A 20,307-nucleotide genomic window follows, 5' to 3' on the forward strand; every position below is an offset into this window, starting at 1 on the left:
CAATTGTTAGTTTCGTGTTGGCGGGCTCCGCCTAAAAGTGTCACATGGTCCCCCACCTTCCCTTAGATATTGCAAAAAGAAACATGCAAAAATTTAATCATTGCACTCCGGGGGGCGAAATTCGGGGGAATCGCAAACTCGGCTCCATCGCAAAAAAATTGTAGTAAACGTATTGCAAAATGGATGACAGTGTATACGCATACTGAGAACACACTAGGGTTTGTAGAGATCTAACGAATAGTTTATACATCAGTTGCCTAAAAGTCAACTTACACTCTTCGTCTTTTTCCCTGTTGACCCACAGCTCCAGGAAGGTGAGCTTGACGACGCGCTCGCAGGCGCGAACACCCCTTGATGGCCTCCTCGGCGCGCTGCCGCTCCGGGTACAGGTGCAGGACGAGCTCGGCGGGGGCCCGGCATGCTGGGCAGGTGCGGGGCGAGGGCCGCGGGGCCCTCCAGGAACGAGAGGCGCTTGCAGCCCGCCACACTGGCCATCAGCGCCGGCGTCACGGCGGCGCGGTAGTCCGGGATCCTGAGGGCGAGCCAACGGAGTCAGGCTAACTGCTTAATGCTTCAGGAACCGCACTCTGAATGTTAATGTACAATATCGTACGTGGTGATGCATGTTTTTAAAAACCCGTGCACCGTCGTGCATAATTAAGGGGGCACACCAGTGAAAATGCAGAGGTTTCGAAAAACGATCATTCTGAGAAAAAACCGATGTTTTCTATTGATATTTATTCTTGGTCAAATTATGTAAAGAAAAGGAAAATCAGTACGGGAGAGCGAGGTGGCGATGGCAAGATGAAGCGCTAGTGCACTTCTTTTTTCTGCGACCTTGCCTCACTCCTGCCACGATTCCGCCTCTCTGGATTCCGCTCGCGCACGGGATTTGAAAATTTCTCAACAGGACCATGTGGCTATGGTCTGAACCAGGGGCATGAAAAAGAATGATTTTGAATTTTTTTCAGAAGGCAAAACTAGAAAAAAATTTTTAACCAATTTTTTCACACTTTCATGGCTGCAGCTCACGTCCTATTATGGGATGGCCATTTCCGAGGTTCAGACCATAAACGCAAGTGTAACGAACATTTTGCCGCAAACCGCTTTAAAATTATCTTAATTTTTGCGCCCGTGAGAGTGGCACAAAGGTTCAAAAAAGGTGTTTTGAGAAAAAGCCCTATAATTAAAAAATAGATTGACGTTTTTTTTTCGGATTATAAATGCGTCTTTTCACGTATTTTAGTTCAGTTTGCGCCAAAATGTTCCTCTTTTCAACTGCGTTTGGGTGCTTCAAGGGTTTTGTAATTTAAGGTCAATTGAAAAAAACCCGAACGTTGACAATTGGTCAAAATATGCAAAAAAATTTCCTTTTTAGCAACTTCAAAAATGTGCACAAGCCAAAGTAATCGGAATTTCGGGGTGGGGTTCGCGGCATCCGACTCGGGATGAATAGCAGAAAATTAGGATAAAATAAAAAAATTGACGAAAATTTTTAAAAAAAATTTGACGATTTTCACTGGTGTGCCCCCTTAAGCGTGAATGTAAAAATGTATGCATCTTTACGCACGATATTACGCAAATTCAACGTATGCACAAAATCGAGCAAAGTTGCACGTACAAATTTCTACCTTAACATTTAGTGTGTGGTAGTTCGCGCGCCACACTCCGAATATGTGACGAAGAAATTTTCTATAATACGTAGGAAACGTCGCAAGCATTATATAAGGGAGTTTTTGTTCGTACCTTTCAACACACTTATTCTTGTGGATTTTTTGGACTTTTCCACACATTATTCAGCACTTTTCATGCACATACTTTAAGGGGGAAATACCCATTGAAGCCCCTTTTTTTAAGTGCCTCTTTTTCATTGAAAACTTTTCCCCTACCTTAAGGATTTTAAATTTTTGCCTTGTAATGTGTTCCTTAAAGATTCCAAATTCAGCCAGACATTTAACCCAAGTACCCTATGAGTGTAGAAAACTTCGGCAATAAAACAACGCTGCCAACCTGCGGTGCGCACGTTTTCTCGAAAAGTAATTGATCTCCAGGTCCAGGTATTCTGTACGGGATACTTGACAAAAATCTAGTTCACACCGTCCCCCTTTTGGAAAGTGAGTTCCAGTTTTTTTGTAAATAAGGCTGAAAAGTGAAAATAGAGAGTCAATACGTCATTTTTTTCACTCTTCTGCCGTGTTTACAAAAAAACTGGAAATCACTTTCAAAAAAAAGGGCGATGGTGTGAACAAGATATATGTGTCAAGTATCCTGTACAGAATACCTGGACCTGGAGATAAATTTACTTTTCGAGAAAACGTGCGCACCGAAGGTGGCAGCGTTGTTTTTTGGCCGAAGTTTCTACACTCATAGGGTACTTGGGTTAAATGTCTGGCTGAATTTGGAATCTATAAGGAACACATTACAAGACAAAATTAAATTCCTTAAGGCAGGAAAGAGTTTTCAATGAAAACTAGGCACTTTGAAAAAAGGGGCTTCAATGGGTATTTCCCACCTTAAGGTGAGGTGCCCAGAAACTGGGTGCCTTTGTCGCCCGCCGGTGCACTGAAATCGAAAGTGTGGTGAAATTACCACATTTGGCTGTGGTGAGACCAAAAGTGTGGTTACCGCATTCTACCACACGTACAAATGTGGTAAGAAGTATACACCGTCAAATAAATGGTGTACGAACCTATAATTTAGCCGTTACCTTATGTATTGCGTGGTCAAGACCACCCTTTTATGAGGTATGGAGGACTGACCACATATTTGCTGTGGTATTCACTATGAATTTCATGTGGTGCTTTATTGACCACTGATTTTTAGGGGTATTGACCGCATTTCCACGTGTGGTAAATTTGGGTAACCACAGTTTTGCGCCTACCACACATTATTTGTAGGCTGTACCACACTTCGAAGGACAGTGTGCAAAATGTCCACCCAATTTTTTTCTGGGCAACTTTGTCGCCTAGTCTCAGGTGGACAAACCATTAAGGAACCTGCCTTCAACTATGGCTCAGCAGCGCCTAAGGTGCCAAAGGTCCCCAGAATCTGGGCACCTAAGTCGCCCAGGAGCTACCTGTGCAATGCTCTACCGTGGGAGAGGGCCAGTTTGCTGTATGATTTGTGCACTCCATAACTACTCTGCAAACTGAAGTGTGTACATAGTACACTCTTATTGGAGTATGCTTCCAAGTACACTCTTATTTACAGCATACTTGCTAGGCACACGCCAAAAAAGAGTGTACATTGCATGTACACGCTTAACAAGAGTGTACCTGGCAAGTACACTTAAACTAAACTGGCCCATGCTTTTAGATAGGACTAATCGAGTGTATTTTAGTGTGTACTTGCAAGGTTCACATTTATTTAGCGTGTACTTGCCAGGCACACACTATTTTAGCGTGTGCGTAGCAAGTATGCTGTTAATAAGAGTGTACTTGGAAGCATCCTCTAATAAGAGTGCACTATGTACTCACTTCAGTTTGCAGAGTAGGCGACAATGGTGGCCCAAAACTGGGCGACATTTGGCACCCTAAAAAGTCGAGCGGGCAACCACCCAGTTTCTGGACACTCAATATTTAGAGTGTCATTATGCATGCACAGATGCGTACGTAAGGTGTTCATAATATTATGGACCACTGTGTACCGTCATCGGGGGTAACTTGGAACACACTGAAAAACCAAACGTGGTCCAGACCGCACCACTGGTGTGGTCAGATGGATGCCATTTTGACCACATCAGTTGGTGTGGTCTAGACCACGTTTGACGACGTAGGGCGGTCTAGACCCCGTTTGGCCACGTTTGATGTGGTCTAGCCCCCAAACGCACCCAAAACCCGGTCTAGACCACACCAGCTGGTGCGGTCAAAATGGCATCCATTCGACCACACCAGTTGGTGCGGTCTAGACCACGTTTGGTTTATCAGTGCAGTCAGCCCTGTACACCATGTTGGTGCTGCCATTCTGCGACGGGGGTTCCTAGCGTCAAACCCCCGGCAGGATTTTGTTTCAGAGGCCTCAGGGCACGCGCGGAAAGGTGGAAAAGCCGCATAGCCTCACAATTAGTATATGAGAAACGGGAAACTACATAATAGGGTTTTTGACAAAATAGGTCAAACATTGACAAGTTGACCCTGGTGCAAGGAGTGAAAGGCAGATTTGGCCGAGTAGTCTCTCTGGGTTGTGAGATAATACATAGACAATAACAGTCGCAAAAGGGCCTTGATTTCAGTTTTCCCATCTTCGGTCCAGACTTCAATTTATCAAAAATCGGAATTTTACGGGGTAACTTGGGACAGTCTTTTCCTTATGTTTCCAGCAGTCCAAGCCTCTCAGGAGTTGTCTGACCCGGTCTCTGACATAACCTTAACTTCGGATGTTTCGCTGATGATGGAAAGAGATGCCTTGCTCTGCAGTTTTGTCTTCTGGTAATCCATATTTTGAAATTTTCAGAAAACGCCTGGGAAATAACCGAAGAAAAGAGAGTTCTTCGTAGAGTCCTACATAAAGTCTAATATCGGTCCCACACGAGTTCCTAGGCCTGAATTCTTGATCTAAATGTTGTGACTAAAATTTATTTCATCTTTTAACATCAATAGATGCAATTACCTCCTATCCCAAGTAACCCCCGGTCATGGGGTAACTTGGGACAGTCTTTCGAGCCCGCTTGTAATCGATATAATCCAGGCAAATGGGAAAAGGGTGAAACTTTAACAAAGTTATGAGTCAATGGTCTAGGTTGAAAATCTTACCTCTGGCGTTCAAAAAACGTGAAAAAGTGTCCCAAGTTACCCCCGTGGACGGTACATTTTAAAAATCTTACTGCGTAAAATGTACCCTGTGATTATTAGACAGTGCACACCTTACGTACCTATCTGTGCAGGCATAATTAATTACGCATCAAATAGACCACAAGAGTTTAGTGTGAACGAAAATACTTGAAAGAATCGTATTACGAACACATAATGCTTCGTATCATGCTTGCGCCGAGTTCACTGAAACAAAGCTTAAATTTCATAGTGAGACATTTAGAAAGAAGGCATGCTCTAGCCAGACGCTACGAATGCAACTGTCTACTTAGTACATAATTACTAATGCTTGCTTTCAAGTTCCCATTTACAAATGTATGCTTTGCCAAGTGTTTACTTAAATGTATGCGTTTGGAAGCATGCACTTTGTGGACAGTAAGGTGTGCAAAGCACAAGTCCCGCCAAGTTATTGTCAAACCGGGAAGTCTCGACAAAATTTGGTTAGACATAAGGCAGACTCGCCACAAAATGGTCAGACACAAAAGTCACGCCATTTCGTGGCGAGACATACACTACAAACCTAACCGTCTGCTAAGTACGCACTTACAAATGCGAGCTTGCAAGTACACACTTACAAACGCATGCTTGGCCAAGTACACACTTTCACATGCATGCTTGGAAGTACACACTTACAAACGCATGCTTGATGCATGGAGTTATACGGCGTCAAGCATGCGTTCGTAAGTGTGTACTTGCAAGCATGCATTTGTAAGTGTGTACTTGGCCAAGCATGCGTTTGAAAGTGTGTACTTACAAGCATGCAATTGTAAGAGTGTACTTAGTGGACAGTTAGGTTTGCAGTGTATTTGTCTGAACATTTTCTGGCGAGACGTTTTTGTCTGACCATTTTCTGGCGAGACTCTTTTGACTGGCCAAATTTGGGGCGAGGCTGTCATGTCAGAGCAAAATTTGACGAGACCACATGTCTCACCATGCTGTGACGCGAAGTCTTCCCGTTCAACTAGCAGTGTCAGACTACCTGGGGTGCCTCAGAATGGAGTCCTGCGGCCGGCCGTAGTCCCTGTTGAGGTCCAGCCCGGCCAGTGTGGCAGCGGCGCCGTCAATGAGGTCGCACACGAGGCGCTCCCCGCAGATGCCGCCGTCGCCGCGGTTCATGAACAGCTTGCGGAGCCGGGGCAGCTTGCCTCTCAGCTCGCCAGCGTACGGGTAGTCCCTGCCGGACATCGATGCAAAGCCGAGTTCAATGTGCACACTGACATTCTCGAGGGGCCCACCACTCAGCTCAGGGTTGTGCCTGATCACGTAGAGAGAATAATAAAATAAAACTGTATTATATTGCCCAGCTCAGAGCATTTTGGCCCATTTTCACAAGAAAACACCCCAAAATCTGGTAAAAACAGTGATAGCCAGTTTTGACGTGAGATTACCAATGATTACTGGACTAAGTGTACACACACACACACATGAGTACCAGAGTGGTGGACTTCTCGGATATTCCAAACGCTACAACATGCTTGAGTTCTGCTGTTTACAAAGTTTTTGAACCAGATATAAACTGTACTAATGTCTTTTTTACTATGCACAATTTCGATCGTTTCTTGCTAAAATTTTGAACACATTAAGTATAAATTATAAACTATAATTAAAAGTTAATGGTAGGATAATGAACGAAATACCCAATAATGAACAAATCGTACGAAGTGAAAAAGAGAAAAGTACGAATTCCGTTTTCACCAAAAACTTTTTGGCTGGAGATGAACGGTCCATACGAGGCTGAAAATGTGCACTCACCAGGAGGCGTCCAGCGACAGGCACTCCAGGGTGGGCATCTGGGCCAGCACGTCCAGCACGGTGCGGCCCTGACTGTCACGCAGGGGGCCTCGCTTGGAGGCGGGCACGTCGTCAGAGATATCCTCCTGAAATAAAAAGACAACACAAAAGAATAAGAAATTGGAATCGAGCACGCCTGCGGAGAGTCGATGCCTTGTTTAGGTGCAAGAGTACCGATTCTGGTGGGGAAACTTCACAAATACGTGGTCATAATGGTCTGAGTTCACTCCCACACTCGTAAAAGTCTACGAAGCATGAGCTTCATAACTGCAAAGAAAATGAAGGCACTGTAGAATTGGTTCGTTTAATGAAGTAATGCTTCTTGATAAGAAGGATTTTGCTTCGTGCAACGAAGCATTTCTTCGAAGATTTTACAATCCCTTCGCTTTTTTTTCGTATTACAAAGCGATGCTTCGTGAACATTTTTCTGTGCCGAAGATTGAACTCAGATTAGTAAACAACAACCCGTGCCACACTCTGAAAACCTTATTAACTGTTTAAGCCCTCCGAAGTAAAGAAGCTTCACAGAAGGAAGTATTTTGAGCATACATAAGCATGCAAAGTAACTAGTTCGTAACACTGAAAATCTACCGGCGTGACTTCGTGCCGCTGAAGGGACGTGAATTAAGTGTCACGCCATTACGGCATGATAGAAAAGTCACGCCAAAAATCGGCGTGACTCAAAAATTCGCGCCAATTTTTGACGTGCATTTCTTGTCATGCCGCTTTTTGGCATGACTTGTCCTAGAAAACGCGTTAACGCTAAATGTCTTATGTACTTTATTGTCCATAGCTATGGCCGTTTTTGTACATACAGAACTTATGTACAAATTTGTACATAAATTAGGAACAATATTTCCATATTGTGCTTAAGTATGTAAAACATTGTACCTAATTTATGTACAAATTTGTACATAAGTTCTGTATGTACAAAAACGGCCATAGTTATGGACATAAAGTCCGATAAAGTCCATAAGAATTTAGTGTGTTGTCATTCACGCCAAATGACGGCGTGACTCACATGTCACGCCTTGGCCATGTGTCCAACCATTACGTTTTCAGTGAATTTTGGAACTAATTCTTCGAGTAGATAAATCAATACTTTGCCTGCCCGCTTAGGCAGGCAAAGTTATCAGCTGACGGCATGTACTTTCCTGACTTCACTCTCTCCCGGGAGTGCACGCAAATGAGTATGCGCTCGCAGGAGAGTCATCGTAAGTACTCTGCAAATCCGACGTACATCGTCTCTACCTAGGGCATACCTGCAAGCACGCTCTAGCTGGCGCATGCCTGCCAAGCATGCACTTACTAGTGCAAACATGCCATGTGCACGCTAACTGACGCATACCTGCAGTGGACAAGAGATAGGGAGTTGCCTGCATCAGGCAGCATGCACATGGCAGGCACACTCTAGGTAGAGCGTACAATGAATGCTTTTTGGATGTGTAAAGTACACGCCGAAGCGAATGTGCCGAGTACGCTGCTGGCTTTGAGGAGCGGGCCCCAGGTAGACCGTCCCTTGCTTCTTCAAATCGACCCGAGACTTAAGTTAACAAATCGAACCGAGACTTATCGTGGTGCCAAATCGTCGAGGGGCAGGGTTGTTAACGTTACTTTAAAGAGTAAAGACTTTACCAGCGTTACCGTTACCTTTACTGTAACGATAACGGTAACGCGTTACTTTTTGAGAAATGAGTAAAGTAACGACGTTACCGTTAACAAAGAGGAGTAACGCAGTAACGGCGTTACCGTTACTGCGAGGCATCAAAAAGAGCTACAAACCTATATTTTTCTCCCTTTCTCTCCCTGCTGTGGTCAGCTCATTTGCCAAGGCGCTCAATCTGTTTCTGAGAGCAACAAATAAGCGTCCACACTCAGAAAAAAATCTTTCAACACTTGAACTTTTTTGAGTGTAGACGCTTATTTGTTGCTCTCAGAAACAAATTAAGCGATGCATCACTTGAAATAGAGGTCCCATTGGCCATGAATTGGCAATATTGGGAGAAGTAGATGCAGAAGTTTACATTAGAGCGTGTTAAACATTAAAATTTTTTTGTCTTTACTTTAATTCTAAAATAATCCTAATTCACCCCAGCAATTTTAACCGGTAAAATTGTGGCTTTTAAGGAATTTTAGGATTTGAAGTAACGATAACGGCGTTACTGCGTTACCTGTAACGGTAACGCGTTACTTTTTCAGAAGTCGGTAAAGTAACGACGTTACCGTTACTCAAACCTGAAGTAACGGTAACGGTAACGCGTTACCTTTAAAAAGTAACGTTAACAACCCTGTCGAGGGGTGAATCACAAGTGTACTCATGTGTACAAATTTGCCCGTACTCAGTGTACTCACAAATTAAAAAAGGAAGAAATTCCCTGGAATTTTGACCGATTTGGCGTTGAGTGCCTTTTAAAACGCTAAATAAAGCCTTAAAATGTGAAATTTATGAGTAAAGCAAGGTCTACTCAGCCGTACTCATACTTATGTGTACACCAGAACGCAGAGTGATTCACCCCTCGCTCCACTTGGTGAGAAAACACTTCTGCCAAAGTTTGGTGGCGCAACGATATCGCATGGCCGAGCCCGAGGGGCGAAGTGCAAATTTCAAAGTTGGGCCGATTTCGGAATTTTAAAGTTGTCTGTTCAGGTTGACACGTCATTATGGTGGCCAAAGGCAAAAATTTCAAGCGTTTCGCCGCCATGCGTATGGCCGATCTACGACGCCTTAGGGCTGCAAGCCATCCCGGAGGGCAGTGGATCGCTGCGTCGCTGACTACATCTTCCCAAAACATGTACCTGAATTATCTCTGACAATTATGATGTGTTTAGTGAGGTACTCAATAGAAAAATGCTGAAATGCTGCCCTTTAAGTGTCAAACTTACTTTGGCATTTTTCGCTTGATTTCACTACAAACCTAACCGTCTACTAAGTACGCAGTTACAAATGCGTGCGTGCAAGTACACACTTACGAACGCATGCTTGGCCAAGTACACACTTACAAATGCATGCTTGCAAGTGCACTTACAAACGCATGCTTGACGCATGGAGTTTCACGGCGTTGAGCATGCGTTTGGAAGTGTGTACTTGCAAGCAGCATGCATTTGAAAGTGTGTACTTGGCCAAGCATGCGTTTGAAAGTGTGTACTTACACTACTTGTTAGTGTGTACTTAGTAGACAGTTAGGTTTGCAGTGTAGGTGACATCACGTTGAAACGAACGTGACAATATGTCACATTCGTTCGAGCATTGTGTCACATTCGTTTGAATGTGAACAAGCTGATTTTTGGCCGATTCACATCCAAATGAACGTGACACTTTGTCGGAGTGTACTTGCGAGTACACGCTGAACAGAGTGTGCTGAGCACACTGTTGAGTTTGCAACCCACCAATTACTATGCGATGAGTCAAACGCATGGTCAAGTCATTCAAACACACGTGACACAAATTTGTAAATTTCTTGTGACATTCTGGTGCACCTACCTGTCTGCTGAGCTGCACCGTGGCCCCAACTAAGTGGTTGCGGCTGCGCCACATCATGTCCAGCAGGGCCGAGCGGCCACGCAGCGTCATGTGCCAGGAGGTCATCTCGTGGACCTGCAAGCACAACCCCAAAGGGGCCGTACCCATATTACGTGACCGATTTAGGGGGGGGAGGGGGTTCGGCCAAATCCTACGGACGGTCACGAGGGGGGAGGGGGGTTAATTCAAAAGTCACGTAGTCACGAATTTGGAAATTATGATAGCAAAACACACGAGGTAGCGGCGCGGTCAGGCAACAGATATCTGTTCCTGCTGCATCCAAGCGGACAGAAACCAAGTTTCCCGAAATATGACAAGTTCACTCTCATTCTAGGAACGTGACATCACGTTGAAACGAACGTGACAAACTATCACGTTCGTTTGAGCATTGTGTCACATTCGTTTGGCCAAAAATCACCCTTGCAAAAATGGAAAATATATGGGCACTATATGGACAAAATATATGGCCCAACATGTATTGACGACATATGTGGAAAAGATAATTTAGCAAGATACTTTTCTGATTTAAAAAATATGTGGCAAATATATAAATTTCATATATTGCTCCATATGTAGGCAATATATAGTGTGAATACACCATGGAGTCTGACGACTCGGAGACTTCCTTTACTATTATCAAAGAATGTAACCTCGCCATGCGAGGACATCCAATCTTGATCGTACCGTGGTCGCCTAGAAGAACTTTTCGCGCTACACCCAAAAAAGACGTTTAAAATTTCCTAACTGTTCCAGTTAACTTGTTAAACAGGATTTCTCAAAATTTCTTGGAGACTTAAACGCATAGAAAAGTACCTTGCCCCTGCTCAATATATGGCGTCAATATATTTTACAACATAAAATTATGTTGAGAAATATAGCCGCCTTTCAACATTGAGTGCCAAGATTTTAAGAAAAGTTACTAGAAAAGTCTGCCCTCCTCACCCTGCCCCATCCCACGACGGGCACCGTGTCAGATATTGAAACATACATTTCGCGAAGATAATATTATATGGGGGAATATATGCATCATATATTAACGGGCACCAAGATATACCCCAGATATAAACCACGTATTGCGCAAGATAATTCGCAATATATTGAGCAAGATACAATTATATTGACAATGCATGAAACATATATGGAGTCATATATTGACACATATTTTCCATATATTTTCCTTTTTGCAAGGGCAGCTCGTTCACATTCAAACGAACGTGACACAATGCTCAAACGAACGTGACACTGTGTCACGTTCGTTTCAACGTGATGTCACGTTCCTGGAATGAGAGTGTTTTAGCGGTCGTTTTGCCAGTTGATGTAAAATTGCTTAAATTTTACTTCCTCTGACCTTCAGGGTTCCAAAAAAAGACCCCTTCTGTGAGCTAATAGACTATTCTAGTCGTCGACTGAAGAACAAGAAGAACAAAACCGAAAATGAAGTGGATTACGAGCAGGTAGCGAGCCCAGTTGGAGAAATGTTGAGAAATATGTTTCTTTCCTTTACCAATAAGTATTAGAAACAGGCCTAATAGCATATCAACGCGAGAGGATTCGGGAACCTCTAAAATTATTGCACTCGAACGGGTGGACGGCGCCATTTCCGGTTTTGTGCGGCTTCTTGTTCTTCACTCACCAACGACTGGAATGGCTTCATCGATGATCTTTGTCTTTCTTCACATCAGGAAACATCAAATTAGACGAAAAACAGCTTTTGAGAAAATCCTACGTGACATCGGTGGGGGGGAGGGGGGGTTCGCGAAGATCCTACGGTGTGTCACGATGGGGGGGGGAGGGGGTCCAAAAGTGGCCTAAAACCGGTCACGTAATATGGGTACGGCCCCAAAGGCCTGTCACATCTCACCCAACGTAGAATGTTACCAAAGTCTGCTCAAGACTCACATATAAAAGGAAGAAACCTTCACAGTCCAAAAGAAATAAGAAGACGAATTTGAAAGAGAACTGACTAGTTTCAGGGTTATTTAAAAAAGACACTCTCAGCACGCACGCTTAAAACCTTACGAAATATTTTGAGCATACATTGGCCAAACTCATTTACTTTGATCTACGAAGAAATAGTTCGTGAATTACGAGGTATTTTCTTACCTTACATTTGCTCAAAATAATTTGTTATGACAAGCTACTTTTGTTTGTGAGGCCTTAAATGATCCAGGAAGCGGAAGAAGGGAATAACTTGACTTATCCCCAAATTGAGCTTTTATTATATTATTGTGCCTTAGAAGGGTTTACATCATTACACCAAATTATTTGACTTAATTCCAAGCAGTTTAGGAGAAAATCCATACGGAAAAAGGGTTAACTCAACTTAACCCCTTTTACGGTCTAAATTTCATTGGAAAATGGAGATAACTCAACCGAAGTCGACATGAGTCCGTTCACAAATTGGCAAAAAGATATAACTCAACTTGTATTTATATGAATCTAGTGTAAACAGAATCTTCAATTTGGAAAAAAGAGCTAAGTCCAAAAAATACACCGGAGGTACATACACTTTATGCATACTATTGTTCCACTTGACTTGTCTCCAAATTCCTCTTTGTTTAGGAAATATAAGGTGAGCTGACTCTGTTTTCCATTTCAACGGAAAGTGATAAGTCGCAGAAATCCTCTACTAAGTGACCTTACACTTTTGATTTTTTTTTTCCAAAATTTTACTAATGCTTTTTGAAATTATTAACATCTACAACATTCATTTGTTTTGTTTTAATTTTCTCTGCTAACAGTTTTTGGTTTCTCCGGGAAAATGGCCAAAATTGAGTTATCCGGTTCCTGGATCAAATAGTTGGCAAGGTTTTCAGAGAGCGTTACTGCTACGGTTGAGTTGTCTTTATATTCCGATAAAATTGAGACTCTACAAGGGGCTTAGGTTGAGTTCTGACCTGCTTCCATGTTGATTTTCTCTTTAACTGCAAGTAATTGAGTTTAACAATTTGGTCTAATGATGCAAACCTGAGGCACAATAACACACACTCTGGAGTTTAGTCAAGATATTCCTTTCTTCCTGGCTCAATTAAGAGCAAATGTAAGATTTTACCCCTTGAAGGTAAGATCCTATGTAGCAAAACAAAACTATGTGGAAGAAAGTGACAAGAGAGGGAGATTTCCACCAGAACCTCCCCTTCGGGAAATGAGGGAGGAGACACTAACCGTGAAGTACTGCGTCACGACAGTCCTGCTGCGGCGCAGCGCGTTCACCAGCCGCTTCATGCCCTTCTCCGGCATGTCCGCGCAGAAGTTGATGCAGTTCAGTGCGGGGGCGTGGAGCAGAATGCGCGCCGCGTCAGCCGTCGACACGCGGAGGCTGTCCTCCTTCAACTTCTCCCACGCCGCGGACACTGATGACAACAGAAAAAAATAATTTTTTGATCCCAGTAACCTAAGTTTGAACATTTATACACTAATTATGGGAAATATACTCTGCAAACTGAAGTGTGTACATAGCACACTCTTATTAGCGCATGCTTCTAAGCACACTCTTGTTTACAGCATACTTGCTAGGTCAGGGGTTCCCAACCCCGGGGTCGCGGAAAATTTTTGTAGGGTCGCGGCATGCTATCTGGGGTCGCGAGTTGGCTTATTATAAATTTTGGCCCTCTATTTTAAATACACTCAAACCCTCTAAATTCGGTCAAAATTCAAAATGTGACAGTTCATTTTCGAAAAAATCTCCCCTCCCCCCGAAAAAAAGATGGGGTCGCGTAATTTTATTCCTGGGGTCGCGAAAAATTTTGGAAGCAGTTTTGGGGTCGCGGGCTGAAAAAGGTTGGGAACCGCCGCGCTAGGTACACGCTAAAATAGAGTGTACATTGCATGTACACTGCAAACCTAACTGTCTACTAAGTAAACACTTACAAATGCGTGCTTGCAAGTACACACTTACAAACGCATGCTTGACGCATGGAGTTTTACGGCGTCAAGCATGCGTTTGTAAGTGTGTACTTCCAAGCATGCATTTGTAAGTGTGTACTTTGCCACGCATGCGTTTGTAAGTGTGTACTTGCAAGCACGCATTTGTAAGTGTGTACTCAGTAGACAGTTAGGTTTGAAGTGTACACGCCAAATAAGAGTGTACCTGGCAAGTACACTTAAACTGGCCCATGCTTTTAGATAGGACTAATCGAGTGTATTTTAGTGTGTACTTGCCAGGCACACTCTATTTTAGCGTGTGCCTAGCAAGTCTGCTGTAAGTAAGAGTGTACTTGTAAGTATGCTCTAATAAGAGTGTACTATGTACACACTTCAGTTTGCTGAGTGGCACTAAACAGAGCAAATTTGAGTACGTGGTAAGATGTGCTCCAAGCCACAATGAAAATCAACTAAACGGACGCAAAAACATCACGGTGAAAACTGTTCCTGGCTTTCCCAGGAACTCCCTGGAAATGACCTATGTCTTCACCACTGGCCTCCTGGGAAAAACAGGTTCCGTTTTTCCCGCGTACACTCGGTTTGGCTGAGGAGGGCGCCCCTTACCGTCATCGTCTTCATCGCCGCTGGAGAGACGCATGCTGCCGAAGCGCAGCCCGGAAGCCTTGCGGGCCTTGGGGTCCGTGCCGTCCCAGGCAAGCTCGGCACTGGCCCAGGCCAGGGGATCCTTGGAGAGGTTGCGCCACTGCTTGCAGACCAGAGGCACCACGTCCAGCAGCGTCAGCGGGCAGCGCAGCTTCCCGAAGATGCACACCACCAGTTCTGGAGGCAGCGTGTCCATGGCGTTGAGCCACCAGGAGCTCGCTGGAGAACAAAGATTTGAAATATTTAGCAGAATTCGGCCAACCGAACAGTGTCGTCCTCAGAAGTAGGCTCTGTAGAACGCGTTCTCATTTGAGCGCACCTCTAGGGCACTGTCATTATAACAGTTTACGCCTCGGAGAGGGTACCCAGTTGAGAACACACCCAAGCACTCTTCAAAGCGAAGAGCGTACATTGTATGCTCTAACTGGACACTGCAAGAAAAAGTGTAGATAGTACAACAAAAGTACCACAGAAACTGTACAAAAAAAAGTACAACAGGGATTTTAGAAAGTACAACGAGAATTGTACAAACTACTGCGAGCCCTGGACTGCACAGCATTCCTCATGCCGGTTCTATTGTACTTTGTACAACAACTGTTGTACTTGATAAGTGCACTAAGTACCTGATAAAAAATTTGCCAGAAATTTGTGTACTTTTGTTGTGGTTATTTCCTGCAGTGGAGCATGCCTGGAAGCACGCTCTAGCTAGCGCATGCCTGCCAAGCATGCACTTACTAGTGCATACATGCCAGGTACACGCTTCCTGATGCAGGCAACTCCCAACACTCTTAAAACCTTACGAAGTATTTTGAGCATACGTATAACAAACTAAAATACTTTGTTAAACGAATAAATAGTTCGTAAATTACGAAGTATTTTCTTTGTAAGCTTACGTATGCTCAAAATACTTTGTTATACAAACTACTTTTCTTTGTAAGGCCCAAAATAGTTTGTGAGGTTTTCTCAGTGTATCCCTTAGGCACGAGATGCATGCTTCAGTTGCCGTGTACTTGGCATGTATGCACAAGTAAGTGCATGCCTGGCAGGCATGCGCTAGGTAGAGCGTGCTTGCAGGCATGCTCCAGTTGGAGCATACAATGTACGCTCTTCGATTTGTAGAGCATGCCTTGCAATTAATGCAGCTGAAAAGAAGTCACCTGAGTACACTGTTGCGTTTCCTGACAACTTTCAGTGAAAAACGTAGATCTCCGTGAAAGCCTACACTGTAATTGCAAGTACGAGACAGTCTCAGTGCAAAGCACGATGTCTCACGCTTGCAAGTGTGAGACACGGTTTGTCCCACACTTGCTGCCGGTTCAATGACACGCTTACAGGAGTAAGACAAACCGTGTCACAGTTGCAAGGACTTGGGACAAACGTGGCTCACACTGGTAAGCGTGAGACACAGTGGTACGCACTAAATAATGTGAGATTGTCACAAAATTGGAATAGCCATGTAGGGTTTGGGTTTTGAAGATATCAGTGAGTTTCTTGGGCTTTAAGGGCAACTCGTAGTTGATATGACCCACTAAACGTTTCAGAAACCAAAACTGGCGAGTAGATCCTATTTTACGGCATACGTAATAATAGCTACCGAATTGAGCACTCTGGCCGTCGCCGATCAAAGAACAAGACAGCAAGAGCAAAAAACGGAACTGGCGACGGCAACATAACCCCGCACACATATTGGCTGAGCGAGCCTGTTCCGGCCTGTTCCGGCCTGTTCCTCCAGTGGGGTTGGAAAGTTTTTGCTGTCTGTCTGTTCGCACCACTACTCCTGAACGGCTCGGCCGATTCGGCTGAGATTTGGCAGGGTCCTTAGGTGTATGCTTGGCTCACCAATGGCTCCATCTCAATGCATGTGGTCGTTTTAGCCAAAAAACCTTCAAAACAGCAAAACAATAACTCTGTACTGACAAATGTTGTCATGATAAGTATCACACCGTTTCGTAAGTTTTAGAGGGTGCTGAAACTGAAAATGGAATCCGTTTCAACCTCCGACCCAGGTTCGAGTCCTTAACAAAAATTTCTGAGACAGCTTGTCGGAGGCAAGCAGTTAGCGCCGCAGGCGCAGGTAGGTGTTAACGCCAGGGGTGGATTGTCGTGACTGCACACTTAATGTGCATGTAGAATTTTGTACGTGCCACTCGCACGATTTTGAGCATGCGGGGAATTTGCATAATTGGCTGAGCGATAGCGAAGCCCGCTACTCCAGAGGAGTTAAAAAGCTTTTACTGTCTGCGTGTGTGCGTATGTGTCTGTGCGCACTACTCCTCCTGAACGGCTCGGCCGATCTGCCTGAGATTTTGCAGGGTCATTTGTTCTTGACTCGCCACACACCAAAATTCAGCTTTCTATCTATCTCAATCCATTCGGACATCACTCTACAAAAAATGTCCTGTCAACGCCGTTAATTTATTACCAATGTTTGCTGTTATGCAATTCACGGCGTTTGCTGTGAACTAGTTCACGGCATTCACTGTGATCTCGGTTACAGTGTTCACTGTGATCTGGCCACAGTAAACGCCGTGAATTGGAGCCTGATTTGCAGTTCTTCGGTGCTCAGCGGCGTCAAACTCACAGTGTTTACTGGGGACCAGATCACAGTGAACACTGTAACCGATATCACAGTGAATGCCGTGAACTAGTTCACAGCAAACGCTAATTGACCTACAGTGAAAACTGGTAATAAATTAACGGCATTTACCGGACATTTTTGGTAGAGTGATATTAGCCAGGAAACACGTAAAAAAAGGCAGAAAAAAGTCAACTTTTTAAGCACTATCGACATTTTGTCAAGTTTCATGTCGTTTTCTATGTTTTTGAGGCGCTGATGGCGAAAATAGAACCCATTTGGACCCCCGACCCAAAGTAAAATCCCATTTTGATGACCAAATGCCAATTTTTGAGGGGATCACGCCCATTTCTGGTGTCTAGCAAAGCAGCCTGCCGAAGGCAGGCTATCGCCGCAGGCCAAGGTAGGTACCGTAGAACGGGGTAATATGAGACATGAAGGAAAATCGAGACAAAGCGCACTTTTTTCGGTTTGTGACGTGTTGCTCTTTAGCGGTTGTTCAGAAGACCACCGTGAATTTTTTTTCGTGATCTAGGAGGCCGTGGCAGCTCACAAGAAACGCACACAGGCTATCAGAGACTCACCAGGATTATTTAGAACCAAAAGAAAAACCTCTTAATTCTAACAAGCTTTTTAAAGTTAGTAAAAACCTCCCCACAAACCTGATGATAGGAAATTTTAAATCCGTACCAAAATTCCACACGTTGAACATTGTCTATTCGTGTCAATTTTTTCACAGACCTGCCGAGAAGGCTTCGTCCCAACAAGGGTACCGTGCCAACAGGATTGAAAAGGTCGATGACAAATGTTTTCATTTGTAGGTCTCTCGTTTTCAACAGTGAATATCCGTTCAGAGTGCGTGGATCTACAGAGAAAAACGGCAAAGTACAGAAGACGTCCGTACCCGTCTATTGACCAAAAAAAAACCTTTAAAAAAGCTTTTAATCAGTACGTCCCACTTTTCTCGCATGTAGAAAAAAGTACAGAAATTACACGGAACATGTCTAGTCAATTTTTTACCTGGACCGTCCGTACCTGCCAACCACGGAGTTTCTGTACATGTTTCGTACCCGTTACATGAAACCCTTATGGGGACCACAGAGAACCAGTACAGAAGGTCCGTACCCGTAGGTACCCACTTTTCCGTACATTTTCCGTGCCAAACCACGATTTTTTGCAGTGCGGTTAGAACTTGGGTTCTCGTCCGAACGAGGTAATTATGTCAACATAATCAGGACAAAATTTGGTTCTGTTATGTTTACTCCCGGGCTGCCTGTTCCCGATGGAATAAAATTTTGTTACCTTGTAGGGAAAATAGAGACACCTCTTTTCGCTTGAAACATGAGACCAAACATACTCCACTGTTAATTATTTCAAGTATTAATGATTTTAACACTATTTTTTTTTTACCATCTGACCGGCATCTATGCTCTTCGTTTAGTATTTTCATGTGACAGGCACAACTCATGACTTCTTATACATTTTTCAGCTCTCTTTAGTGGCGCCTATTTTTCTCCCCTCCAGATTTAATATCGTCTGCATATAGTTTCCAATCATCTTGAAACTGAAGGGGTAAAGAAGACACTTAAAAATAGGTTTTTCCCAAAACCCGGCCTTTTTTAACTGCACTGTGGCAAAAAGCTACGGAAAATTCCGTTAACAGCTTGTGGTAATTCTCCGTAGCCCCCTTGTCAGTATTCTCCGTAGGCTCTTACAGTATTTTCCGTAGGACCGCACAGTATTTCCCGTAGGACCTTACAGTGATCTCCGTAGGACTATACAGTCTTCCAGGCCCTACGGAGAAGACTGTGCGGTCCTACGGAGAATACTGTACGGCCCTCCGGAAAATACTGTAAGAGCCTACGGAGAATATTAATAAGAGGGCTACGGAGAATCCCGGCAAAAAAATTAACAGAATTTTCCGTACCTTCCAGTGTGATTAAAAACCAAATTTGCCCGCAATTGGGAAAATTCCCATTCGGGGTTTTTAAAACCCATGGGACCTAACTGAAATTGCATGAGAAAAAAACGGGTCCCCCCAACCCATGGAATTAAAGGGGAAAATTCCAAAAATCTGAAGTCTATTTCCCATGTTCTACGGATAACACCAGGGTGGGCCTCTCCATGCGGAACCCTTTCCCATTGGCGTCGCCATTGCGCATGAAAAATGGAATTCCTGCCCGGGTGCGTTTGAAAATCTTCCGTCAAAAATTTTTACGTTTAGGTAATGCCCAGAAATGGGTAAACCTTGTAGACACAAACAGGTTGGGCAAAATGGTTGATCGGAAAATTTTCACCTATGGCAGACATTAATTTAAGTGATGACCTCGCAGACGGAGGCACTTCAAACAATGATCTTTCTAGACACTCTGTCATGGCAAGGATGTGCTCCCATGGGACACACACCATGGGGCATCTCCCCATGGGTTGCTCAACAATGGGAAATGGTGCAAAAAATCAATGGAAATCTTCCCATGGGAAAAATCGGCCCATGGTGTCCCATGGCGTCCCATGACTCATGGGATGCTCCATGGGTTTTTGGGACTGGGCTTTTTGAGACAGTGTGATTTAATTCCACATACTTCTTTAACATTTATTTCTTTAGTCTCATATTACCCCACATTGCAGGAAATATGGACCGCATCCAAGGGTATTAAAGGTCCCTACTGCACCTAACAATGAAATTTAGTAGCAGGTACCAAATGGTCAATTAACAGGGATGAAACCTCAGTACCTCAAATTGAATTGAAAGGGGGAAATTCACAAAGAATCTCGACATTTGTCTCATATTACCCCGTTCTACGGTATATACGCCAGGCGTGGATCGTCGAAACTGGCGCAGCATCGCGGAACCTGTTACGTCAAGACACGGTCTGGCGTACACCTACCTTGAATGGTGCGTCAAAATGCATAAATATGTGAGATTCCTGCACAATTTTACGCAAAACGTCACGCAGGTTTAAAATCGTGAATCACGACGTCAAATTTCGTAAACTTAGAGTGTGGCGCAGCATCGCGAAGCCGTCACGACACGACACGGTCTGGCGTACACCTACCTTAATGAGTTAAAGTTAGTTTTGATTTCC

General features: G+C 44.0%; 1 protein-coding gene across 1 annotated transcript in view; it reads right to left on the reverse strand.

The window, feature by feature from the left end:
- Positions 1 to 17,381, reverse strand: part of LOC117647752 — an 18,953-nt gene extending 1,572 nt beyond the window's left edge. The window contains exons 1-7 of the mRNA XM_034389649.1: positions 17,354 to 17,381; positions 14,608 to 14,865; positions 13,285 to 13,472; positions 10,081 to 10,194; positions 6,561 to 6,685; positions 5,788 to 5,982; positions 388 to 532 (exon numbers count right to left, since the gene is read on the reverse strand). Of these exons, the coding sequence (XP_034245540.1) occupies positions 388 to 532; positions 5,788 to 5,982; positions 6,561 to 6,685; positions 10,081 to 10,194; positions 13,285 to 13,472; positions 14,608 to 14,865; positions 17,354 to 17,360 (1,032 nt within the window). The 5' untranslated portion in view covers positions 17,361 to 17,381. The remainder of the gene's footprint in view (positions 1 to 387; positions 533 to 5,787; positions 5,983 to 6,560; positions 6,686 to 10,080; positions 10,195 to 13,284; positions 13,473 to 14,607; positions 14,866 to 17,353) is intronic.
- Positions 17,382 to 20,307: the final 2,926 nt, after the last annotated feature.

The sequence above is a fragment of the Thrips palmi genome, unplaced genomic scaffold, assembly GCF_012932325.1.
Source record: "Thrips palmi isolate BJ-2018 unplaced genomic scaffold, TpBJ-2018v1 HiC_scaffold_2, whole genome shotgun sequence".
Classification (NCBI taxonomy): domain Eukaryota; kingdom Metazoa; phylum Arthropoda; class Insecta; order Thysanoptera; family Thripidae; genus Thrips; species Thrips palmi.